Source organism: Trachymyrmex septentrionalis, unplaced genomic scaffold (genome assembly GCF_001594115.1).
Source record: "Trachymyrmex septentrionalis isolate Tsep2-gDNA-1 unplaced genomic scaffold, Tsep1.0 scaffold101, whole genome shotgun sequence".
NCBI classification, from domain to species: Eukaryota; Metazoa; Arthropoda; class Insecta; order Hymenoptera; family Formicidae; genus Trachymyrmex; species Trachymyrmex septentrionalis.
The window spans coordinates 674,320-685,748 of NW_017304136.1; the positions used below are offsets into that span (position 1 = coordinate 674,320).

Here is an 11,429-nt window from a genome sequence, read left to right on the forward strand (position 1 = left end):
TCTCTCTCTCTCTCTCTCTCTCTCTCTCTCTCTCTCTCTCTCTCTCTCTCTCTCTCTCTGTCCAGTCCAAGTTTTTTACTTTTCTAAGCTTCTACAAAATGTGGAAAAATTCAGAGTTATTTTTCGACATCTCTATTATATTACTAAATAGTTTTGTTTAACAAAATATAATATTTGAAACACAGCGCCTTCGCGGTCACAGTATTAAGATGTTGAACTACTGTCTTAATATACATTCAATAAAATTGAATTAATATTTCAGACATAAATTGAGAGCCGATGAAATTATCGGATTCACACAATCAATCTGAAACAAATAAACCCCCCAAATTCTACCAATCTTAAAAAACTGTAATAATTTATTGCGAAAAAATATTGCCTCGGCCGGGAGTCGAACCCGGATCTCTTGCATTCCGTGCGAGAGTCCTGAGCCTTTAGACTACCGAGACAAAATATAATATGTTAGGAGAAGAAATCAGATTTAGCCCTCTTTTATTTTAGAAAAATTTCAAAGTGAAAAAACTATGCCCAGTTTGGGTCCCGGTTGAACAGTATTGAGACCTAGCTAGGATTGTAGAGCATAAGAAAAAGGATTAAAAAGTTTCATATGCACAACTTTGTAAAATGAGTCCCTAAAATGAGTGCTGTTTAAAGTTCGTTATTATGACCATGTATTGTGTACCATGTAAGACTGGTTTTATTCGATTTCTCGAAACATCTAGTATCTGGAGTATGTCCTATCTTGACGAAGATAATTAAAACCTTTTTTGGATCCCAAATAAATAGTTATAAGTGATATATAATATATTAATCGATGAAGAGGGGAGAGAGACACTCAAAGTATGAAACAAAAAGTTTTAATTGATTTGACAAAGAGACTGCGGTTCAGTATTTTTAACAGTAACGTTTCCATCTCTCGTTTCAGTATGTTTTCTTTTATAATGGCACCAACAGGCGTAGCATATATATTTAAATGTGTTGAAGCTCTTGTGGAGTCTACTAGGCTCTTGTTCCAAGAAATCTAGCACTTCCCCAGCCAACAAATGTTTACTGGTTTTTTAAAATATTTTCCACATTGCCCGCAATGAATAATCTCATCTCAGTAGCTGCTTTGGGGTGACCCCGTAGGCTGGTTTACCCCGATTAGTACATTCGCTTGTCCATCTTCCCTCCCTCCAGGGCGAACTCCAGGAACATTGCCGTCATTACAAGCAAATCCGAATTTTTGTGATATGTCGACATGAATCGCGACCAGAGACTTAACCGGATTAATGAACTGTACCAAATACATTTTAGATATTACTTCAATGTCTTTAGTACAATCCGTTACCACCGTCACCGCGGGGAGGTGCCCTGCCTGGGTGCAGAGAAATTGGATAAGACTAGTGGTACATGATCATAATAGCGAACTTTGGATAGTTCTAGCACTCAGGAAACCTTTCCTATAAAATTGAGTTTATGAAATTTTTGTTTCTTTTGATACCTTAAAAGTTTAGGCATGTCTCAAAGTTATTCATCCAGGGCCCAAATTCTCCTATAAAATAGTCCTTTTGCTTATGCTAAAAATGATCGAAATTATAGACAAACAATTAAATACCAATTATTTCTTAATCGCCCAAGTATTTAATTGTGCATTCTAAAGATTAATTAAAATATTCTGTGAAGGAGAAATATTCCAAAGAAATGAGAAAAGTTTGCAGAGGTTATTTTCTTTATCAGATTTGCATAAGAAATCAGTTATGTCAGAAGTTAAAAAAAAAAGTAAGTTTGTGAACAAAAAATATTTTATTTTATTTTTACAAACTCCTTATTTCCAAGTTATATCACAGCTGATTTTCTATGTAAATCTGATAGTAAAAATATTATCTTTCTATTTCCTCTCATCTCCTATGCAGTATTTATCAAATATATCGGGTATTCATAGTAAATGTTAATATACACATCTGAAATAAAAAATATTACAAGGAGGTGTTTATCTCAAAAAGCGAGCGTGAAATTTTAGTATTCATCATACATTCGGTATCGCGTAAAAAATTATTATTTTACAATTGGGTAAGTGTATAATTGTAAGTGGCTGTAGTTGTAAGAATTGACCAATCACAATCGAATTTGAGGAGAATATTCGACTGATTGGTCAATTCTTATAACCACTTACGCTTATACAATTGTAGAATGGGTCGACACGAAATAATCTCATCATCTCAATTTTAGGATCAACGGAGAACATAGCAGGGGTGGTGTGTCATCGACAGATGGCTGATCTTGTGTTCGATCACATCGAACTGATGCGGACGGCGCATTTGGAAGACCGTCAGCTGTACTGGTTGCAATGCGCAATGGAGGAAAATTGCGTGGCCTCGCAAGCCTACAAGATGCAAGGCGAGTCTGAAAATTGGCACCTGGAGACAAGACGATTGTTACGCTTCACCGCAAGAATCTTAAATGCGGGTACCGCGGATTTCCGTCCATCTGTGCCTAAACATTTATGGGAATGGCACATGTGTCATATGTAAGTGAATCGATAATAACGGCACTGATAATAAATTTTTTTCCGCTTTAATTTTTATTAACGGGGTCCAATATATATAGATTCCATAGCTTTGCCAGTCAAAGGCCAGTATTCATAGTCGGTTCTTATTTTAACAATGTCTTAAGATGCTAATACAGCCCTCTGATTGGTTTATACCATCTTAAGACTTAAAACGGGCGTAAATATAAAATTTGAAATATATGAATACCAAAATATTTTTTATTTTACTGCAATTATTTAAAGTCAGTTAATAAACTTTATTATATTTTTTACTTAAAAATTTTGTTGCTTGAACTAAAAATAGTAAGGTCTACTAAAAAATATTACATATTAGCCTCAATATCTACTTTAATCAAATATAGTCCTTACGTTTGTACGTATCTATGTATTTTTTTCTGTAAATAAACAGAGGAAGAAGCTTCATATTATTATTTATTTTTTTATTCATATTGTACATTGACTACATGAAAAATAAACAAAACGAAGCATTAAATTGGATCTAACTCTATCCTATCAGATACATTTTGAAGAAACTTTACCATTACAGGGTTAATATATCGATATATTAACCCTGTAACAGGATATTTTCAGCATTCTTAGTACGAGTACTTATCTATTAAATAATAACTGCAGAATATCTGAAATCAATGAGTTATATAAAGAAAATTATTTGGAGTATGATAATTGATTATTAACATCTCTAATAAAAAATCTCTAATAAAAAGCAAAACTTTAAACAGAAAAATAAATACAGTCCTAATTAAAATTGATAATAAAAATTATTAATAGAAAAAATGATCATTATGAGTCTCGGAGCGTAAAATTAAATTTAATATAAATAACATTTAGCGTTCAGTGATACATTCTGCGTATTATAACGTTTCAATTTTTTTTAGTTATCATCAGATAAAAATAGTCCAATATAAATAATATTGAACCATCTTCGACCAGGCTATAAGGAATAAAAATTAAATTTCTGAAAAATTTAATAAAATTGTGATAAAAAAATAGAACATTTTAATTAGTGTTTGCTGTGATTCTAGTGACATTCTAAAACATTAAGTGAAGAATCTCGGACGTTTCGCAATAAATGATTTCAATTAAATTTATCGATTATTTAAAATACTAGCGTTAAATTTGGGAATTATTTTTGCAGTGATAAAAATAAATTTTGGCGCAGGAAAGAAACATTAATTCTGACCATTTTCATTTTGCAGGCATTATCATTCGATGGAAGTATTCGCCACTTTCGACGTAATCGATTCGAGCGGCAATAAAGTTGCCGAAGGTCATAAAGCGTCCTTCTGCCTCGAAGACAATCAATGTATGCCCGATGTTCAACCCAGGTAAAAATTCTAATAACACATGATAACAATAGTAAGCCCCTCTTTTCGTGTTTGACACGCACGTGTAATTTTACTGTTATTCCTTCTTGTTTTTCTTGCGATTACGATCGCGATTATATCCGTCTATTGAAGTTTATAATTTGAAATATCATTACCGTTTTAGATACAAATGCGCCAATTACGGAGACCAAGGTATTTCCGTTAATTGCAGTGACATTTACAAGCACAATATCGACTGCCAGTGGGTGGATATTTCCGAGCTCGAGCCAGGACATTATACGCTCAAGGTACGGCCGTAATAAAGTCATTTTCATAAATATCAAATACGACATCTCTTTAGGCGAGTTTGCGAGTATCGCGAACTCCGACTCCATCACTCTACAGAGGATTTCGAGATGAGTAGCTTTTTCTTTTCTTTTCAGGTCGCGGTAAACCCCGAATTTAAAGTTGGTGAGATGTCGTTCGATAACAACGCGGCGATCTGCCGCCTTCTTTATACAGAAACTTTTGCAACTGTCCATAGTTGCGTAATGGGACGTCCTTGACATGCAATGTGTACACGATTGCAGAGATTTTTCTAGCTGGGGACAATTTACAGGGTGAGAGATTCATGTCAAGCGCGTTGGCGTTAACTGGACATGACGAACAAGAGGCGATACATTGCGACCTTGCGATAGATTCGTGAATAAATTTCACAGTTCAAAAGTAGACTGTCAATTGAAAATAAGATGCATCGTGAAATTTAAAAAATGACAATTTTTTTCTCTTGCGTCAAAATGAATGGAAACAGAATATTGCTGTTTTAAAATTATTACACTAGTTGGGAGATTCATTTTTAGATATCTTCAGCGTATTATTATAATCTTATAAGTATTTCTAATAAAATTATAAATCGAAAGGAAAGCTAATATGAAAAATAAAAGCAATTTTGAAATAAAGTGGTTCAATTTTAACTTCCGTTCCTAAATTACTATGATTCTATCTATTTATAATGTAAATTCAAATCTAAAAACGTATTTTATTTTATTATAGTATTTACTTATATACCTTCTATAATTACTTAAATTATCTTACTTTATGGAGACGAAAAACATTTTACAATATATTTAAAATTATATAGGATAAAAGGAAATTCAATCCTTTGTGCTTTACATTTTGTATCTTTCATTTGATATATATATTACACTAAATATGATTCTTTTAAAATTATTATTTCCATTAAATTTACAAATACGACGCAATTAGAACAATAGACAGTCTTAAAAAAAAGCATCTTTTGTGTTCACTGAATAACCGGTCTCCGCTATCGGCCTTCTAAACCCTATCGTCTCCATTCACGCAACTTTTCGGATAATTACAGAGCACTGTGGTGCAACCCTAGCCAGGTAATTACTAACGTAGCTCGATTATATAGATGTCTAGGCCTGTGTGCGCCTAGCGAGAAGCAACCGAGTGTACAGATCGAAGCAGCTCACTAGCTGGCCACTTCCTCGGCTGGCATGCTGGCCGTGTACGGCATCACAAGTTTCGGAGTCTAGGACCGAATTTATAGACGTTTCTCATACGTGTAGAACCGTTCTAGATATGTTCGTGGCTACGCGACTCTCTTATCGGAAAAAGAAAAACTCTCAGAATAATAGGCAAAACGTCTTCGTGCTCGGTAAAAGTTCAAAACGGACGTTCACGCTATTTTGGGGATCCCGAGAGATTGTCTAATCTCGCGTGCACGGCAACGTGCGTTAATTATGATTCCGGAGAAAATGACTATCGCAGTCATATCAGAGATAGTTTGCTCTAGACCGGGTTTAGGATAGAGGCGTGCTGCGTCACGCTCGAATGCTATGTTGGACATTACCATCGGCTACCTGCCACCTGCTAGCAGGTAACCCCGCACAGATATATCTATAGCTAGAACAACTATATATTTCCTCGTTCCTATAGAATAAGCTTGTCCAATTTTAGTCAATTTCAGTTTCGGAATCAAAACACAAAACTATCGGCGTCGACGCAAAAAAATTCAATGTGAGTAACATTTTAAGGACTGTAAAGTGTTGATAAGCGTCACTCAGATGCGTATCAACACTTTACAGTCCTTGAAATGTTACTCATATTGAATCTTTTTGCGTCGATGGCTTTGCGTTTTGGTTCCAGAGTTCACATTGGACTCCGTCTGAGGCTGCAGAGTGTCTCGAACATATTACAAAGCTTTAGAAAATAAAGGCTAATTAATATATTTATAATTGAAAAACTAGCAAATAAATACGCTCTACGATAATCTTATCTTAATCATCGTAGAACTATGATCATTCCATTAGTGATATTGACAATCTAGTATTATAAATAGCGATTTATAAACACTCGTATAAAAAAATCGTAGCAATTTTTAGTTGTTGACTTTCCAAACTCCCATGAGTAAAAATTTCTTGTGCAACTCTGACATTTTCTGATGTGTTTTGAATAATATACATAAAGATATGATAAAATTATCAAAACGTGAATATTTTAAGAGATATTTCATATTTTATTATATCGAATGTATCAATATAAAATATACAATTTTTCACGAAATATCACAAGTATTATATCTTGCTTATAATAAAAAGTTATAACTTTCAAACTTTTTTCACGTCACGTCTATAAAGCAGCCAATATTTGTGTATGAAAAAAAAGGAAAGAGCACAAAATATACATTTAGTATTTTAAAGTCGACATAGAAAGGTTCAAATGAGAAAATTTTTATAAAGATATTTTTTATTATTCTTTATGCCAATCTTTTTGGCAGAAAGCAAAATATCACGAGAGATATAAAATCACATAACAGTCGTCGTAACATTCGTCCTATGTTTTAGACAAATTAAATTCGTAATCACACGAAGATGCGGCGTCGTAAAACGGACTTGTGAAAATTAAGTTAACTGCGCCTTTATACCGATTCTCAGCCTTTTTCTCAACGAAGAAACAACTTAACAGGTCGGAGGGTGATTAAACTATCGTTTTGACTCCAATAAAATTAACATCAAATGCCGTTTTTTTAAATATTTACAAAGCCACGTAGAACAAAACGACGTTTTATAGCATGTATTTCGTGTGTATAATAATGATGATTATAACATATAAAGAAAATATCGAAGGTAATTGTATTCTTAATTTTGGAGTGTAATAAAATTGTAAAATTTAATGAGACAAAGCCTAATGTATAGTACATTGATCACACGGAAAAAATAATTTTGTTCAATTATCTAAAAATTTAATTAAATATAGATTTGAAAATAATTTTGTTGGATTATAAAAATAATTACGTAGGAATCTCAAGTATTAAGACAAAAAATGTATAATCGTTCTAGCAATCAGCGTTCTATATAATTAGTCCAATAAAATTATGTTCAATTCTGTATCTAGCTAAATTCTTGAGCAAAACTGTCCTTTCCGTGCAAATTCTATTCAAATTCTACTTAAATCTTTTTACTCAACAGCATTCAAAAAGAAAAAGTCAACTGTCAATTACGTATCACGCCTAGCAACAACGTGACTGATCATATAATCCATTTAAAAAAACATAGTGCTAGCCTGACAAGAGTACGGCTTCCATAGATAGCATCGAATGTCGTGTAGTGTCACGGCGACTCCACACGGAATGAGAAAGCACGTAGTGATTCTCGCGACGATTACGCCTGGAGAATCTGGGGCTCACTATCGTTCCGGAGAGAATTTTTCGAAACGACAAAACCACTCAGAATAATTTATCAAGCGCTTGGGGACGAATACGTTCAAAGTGGCAAAACTTCCAGAGGGGTGAAAATTCGTCAACGACGTCGTCAGCTCTTCTTCAAAGAGCAGTCAGTCATGTGCATCTCGACGGAAATTATATCCGCGGAGAGTAGAATTTTTCCGAGTAACAAGATTATTCAAGAGAGAAGATCAATATCAAAGTTAAGGTTCTGAAGCTTTAGGTCCATCAGCCAAGCGTAAAATAGGCTCTGACGTCCGCCGGTAATCACAAAAATTGGAACAGCGAAGGTAAAGCGGGACGTGCGTGTTTCGTACTGATTGTTAAACGCCGAAGTGGCGCTTGTCACGCGACTTAATAAATGCCATCGAAATTAACGCTCAAGAAAACGGACAGAACTTTCATGAAAAATGCCTTTCGTGCTAAACGATTCTTTACAAACTACATAGTGTCACTTAAAATCACAATTGCTGATTCTTATGGCTAATCGAAGTGATAGAAACCTCTAATAATAATAATACAAATGTAAAAATAACGCAAAATATAACAGTATAAAATAATATAAAATAAATATAAAATAGCAGCAAAGAATTATGTAATCATTAATTTGTTGCTAAATTATCTTCCTTATCATCCTTTTTTGATTTTAATGTTATTTTATTGTAAAATAAATAAATAATAAAAATATGACTCTTCTAGGAAAATCTTACAAAATTAATATAAAGCTATTAGTGATCAGAGTACAGATTTTATCTGCCAAAGTACGCATGCGCGTAATTTATGCCTTGATGACAAATTAAATGATGGCGAATGATATGCTCATTAAGGCTCCGTTCTTGCTAAGTATTCTGTTAATTTTGAGCACGAGCGAGCAAATACTGTGCTGTGAAAATAATACATTATTGGAGACCACAGGTGATGCTATTTTAACTGGTAAGCCGTTAATTTAATAACACTTTAATCAATTAGATTTGAATCTAAAAATTTCTTTACGTATAATTTATATTTATGAGGAAATTAGTTTGCACTGTATTTAATTTAAAGCAGTAAAAAATTGTAAATATAACTGTATTAAATGCGATACATTATCTCTTAACAAATATATATTAACACATTACTTTTTTTATAAATTTATAAATCTATTTTATAAATCTAGAGTATAATAAAAAAACATATAAGTAGAGGAGACCGAAGCAAGTTGTTACAATTTTTGATTAGCAATTTTTTCAATTCTAATGTATAAATTAATGAATACCTATGCATTGCTTCAAGTTCATCTTTAACTAGTAATTTTTTTGTATCTATGTCTCTAAATATTTTAATAATTTAATTTTAATAAATAAATTAAATTAAACACGAAATCCTTGAAAAGTATTAAATAAATTTAATTAAACAAGAAATATTTATTTTATGATATAAAATTTAAAAAATATATTATTACACAATTTTTTTTTTTTATTAATTATTAAAGTTAATGTTGAAAAGTAATAAAATTAACATTACATTAATTACATGCATTTGCTGCTTTTCTCACAGACAGGTAGCCATTTTTAACTTCCTTTCGCTGTCGCATATATTTCTACATTTACAGATCCTCTGTCTTTTTTTTGTAAGATCGCATCATTCTGCAGACTTTTATAACTAGATTGCTGTATCAATATAATAGAAAGATGCTGATTCAATATGATAGAAAGAGATGAACCTGATTCCGAACTGTTCTTGTTTTAGTTCACATATATGTCCTGTCTGTGAATATCGCATAAATTTATATAAAAACACTAACGTTATTATCCGTGTGATTTATACATTTAAGAGTGAATGAACACAAATGTGGTCCTACCCAGCGCTGTCTTCAAACAGAGACAAAGTCGGTAGTCTATTTATAGAAGTCTATGCATCATTTTGTAGAAAAAAAATTGTTTTTAGTAGGATAAGTTGTTATATTGTAACCTGCCCTATCAAAGTGTAACAACTTACTCCAATCTTCCATTTTTAATTCGAAAACCAATACATATATCAATTCAAATAAAAAGTGTTATTATAATCAAATATATATAAATATATATAAAAGAAATATACAAAAGAATAATCACCTCTAATTTATATATAAAAATAACACAAGCGATTTATACAATAAAATATTTACTTACTGAAAATCAAGAAAACATACGTAGCGTCTTCTAGAGTCTTCTAATTCTACAGTTTCTTCTTCAAATATTAGTAAAGTTGTAGAATATCATAAAAATTACATAAAAATTCATAAAAACGTGCTGCCACCTGTGGCAACTAAAAAACTAACTGTAACTTACCCCGTGTGATAACTTGCCCCGGTCTCCTCTACAAGAATTTTTTTCTCTATCTCTCAAATACTTTTTTAATTTAATCAATATGAGAATAATTATACCGAATAGGAGATCCTTCCTTCCAAGACCTTGACCTTGATATATCATGTCAAAGACATGACTCTGAGTAACCTTTAATAAATTTTAGCCATCGCTCGTTATTCGGTAAAAAATTAACAGTCAAAATTAGCAATTATTTCCCCGTATTACATGAAGAGTCAGATACCTTAAATTTAGACAGAGAGAGAGAGAGAGAGAGAGAGAGAGAGAGAGAGAGCTATAAGGTGGACAAATTCAAGAAATACAACTTTCCACGCAAAAGATTTTCACCCCACCTCCCCCCCTGCTAAGTGACGAACGATTTCCGTGCGAAGCGATTTTCAAAGTCGTGACCCTGAGTGATCTCCAACAGGACTTCAAAAGTTCAAGCTTCACATGGACAGTTGTAAAATATATTTCAAAGCAGAAAATTTTTATTTTATATAATAGAAAAGAGACATATCATTTTCCAAACTTCTTTTGTCAATAACTTTCTAGTGAAGGACGAACGATGACTAAAACCTATTGGAGTTTCTCAGGGTCATGACAATTTTATATCTCAAAATCAAAATTATGGAAGAGGGTCCCCTATTCGATATAATTACCAATAAGAGAAATTAAGAAAAACTGTTATGTTTTCTTTTTCTAATTTTTGACATTTGACAGTCTTTGTGGACGCGAATTATGGACAGCATTGCAATGTATCGTCAAGCAAAGGTCTTCAACAAATTTTAACGATATTGCATGTCGTGCAAACTTTAAACAAATATAATCACATACCGAATGTGAAATTAGGTAAGTGAAATAGATCAATTTTATGCGCGTCTGTACCGCACAATGGTAAAAGAATATTTTGTAAAATAGAAATATCGTAAAAATTTATATAATTTATAGTTAGTCAATTTATAATTAGTAATTTACAATTAGTCAAATATTATTTTATTTTCGTAAAAAATCATTAATTTGAGAATACAAATTTCTTAAAAAAATAAATAAACTATTTCTTACGTACACTTTTGTGCGATTAACCCTGCGTGTAAATTGCTGTTTTTCACTAATCGTCGTATAAATTGTGGGTTAAATCAGTTGTAAAAAATTGGGAAAAAATTTTTTGTTTTACATCTATATATATTCTAAATGTTTTTTAAACTCAGATATCATATTGTTCTTTTTTATGTAGTAAAATAAAAAGGGAAACATAGAAATTTTTTGTGTTAAAAAAATCATGCATCGTATTTACAATGCGTTGAAAGAAAAAAAATCTGCCTAGAAAAAAATTCGTACTCTTGAGAAATAACTTTTCAGGAAAAAAATAGTTTAGAGATGCTCGCTGAAAAAATAATTATTTATTTTGAAATTTTTGTTATTATTCTTTGTATTATCATAATAAAGCGATTTTTAGAAAAAAACAAATAAATTTAATTCTTGATTGGAAAATTATTTAT

The 11,429-nt window shown here is 31.9% G+C and overlaps 2 protein-coding genes across 2 annotated transcripts in view; both read left to right on the forward strand.

The window, feature by feature from the left end:
- LOC108756257 (lysyl oxidase homolog 3) overlaps window positions 1–4,693 on the forward strand; it is a 9,515-nt gene extending 4,822 nt beyond the window's left edge. Inside the window, exons 5-8 of the mRNA XM_018499954.1 lie at window positions 2,212–2,509; window positions 3,748–3,876; window positions 4,040–4,163; window positions 4,299–4,693. Coding sequence (XP_018355456.1) covers window positions 2,212–2,509; window positions 3,748–3,876; window positions 4,040–4,163; window positions 4,299–4,421 — 674 coding nt within the window. The 3' untranslated portion in view covers window positions 4,422–4,693. The remainder of the gene's footprint in view (window positions 1–2,211; window positions 2,510–3,747; window positions 3,877–4,039; window positions 4,164–4,298) is intronic.
- A 3,713-nt stretch (window positions 4,694–8,406) lies between these two features.
- The window catches only part of LOC108756317, a 10,641-nt gene continuing 7,618 nt past the window's right edge, over window positions 8,407–11,429 (forward strand). The window contains exons 1-2 of the mRNA XM_018500083.1: window positions 8,407–8,536; window positions 10,651–10,779. Coding sequence (XP_018355585.1) covers window positions 8,407–8,536; window positions 10,651–10,779 — 259 coding nt within the window. The remainder of the gene's footprint in view (window positions 8,537–10,650; window positions 10,780–11,429) is intronic.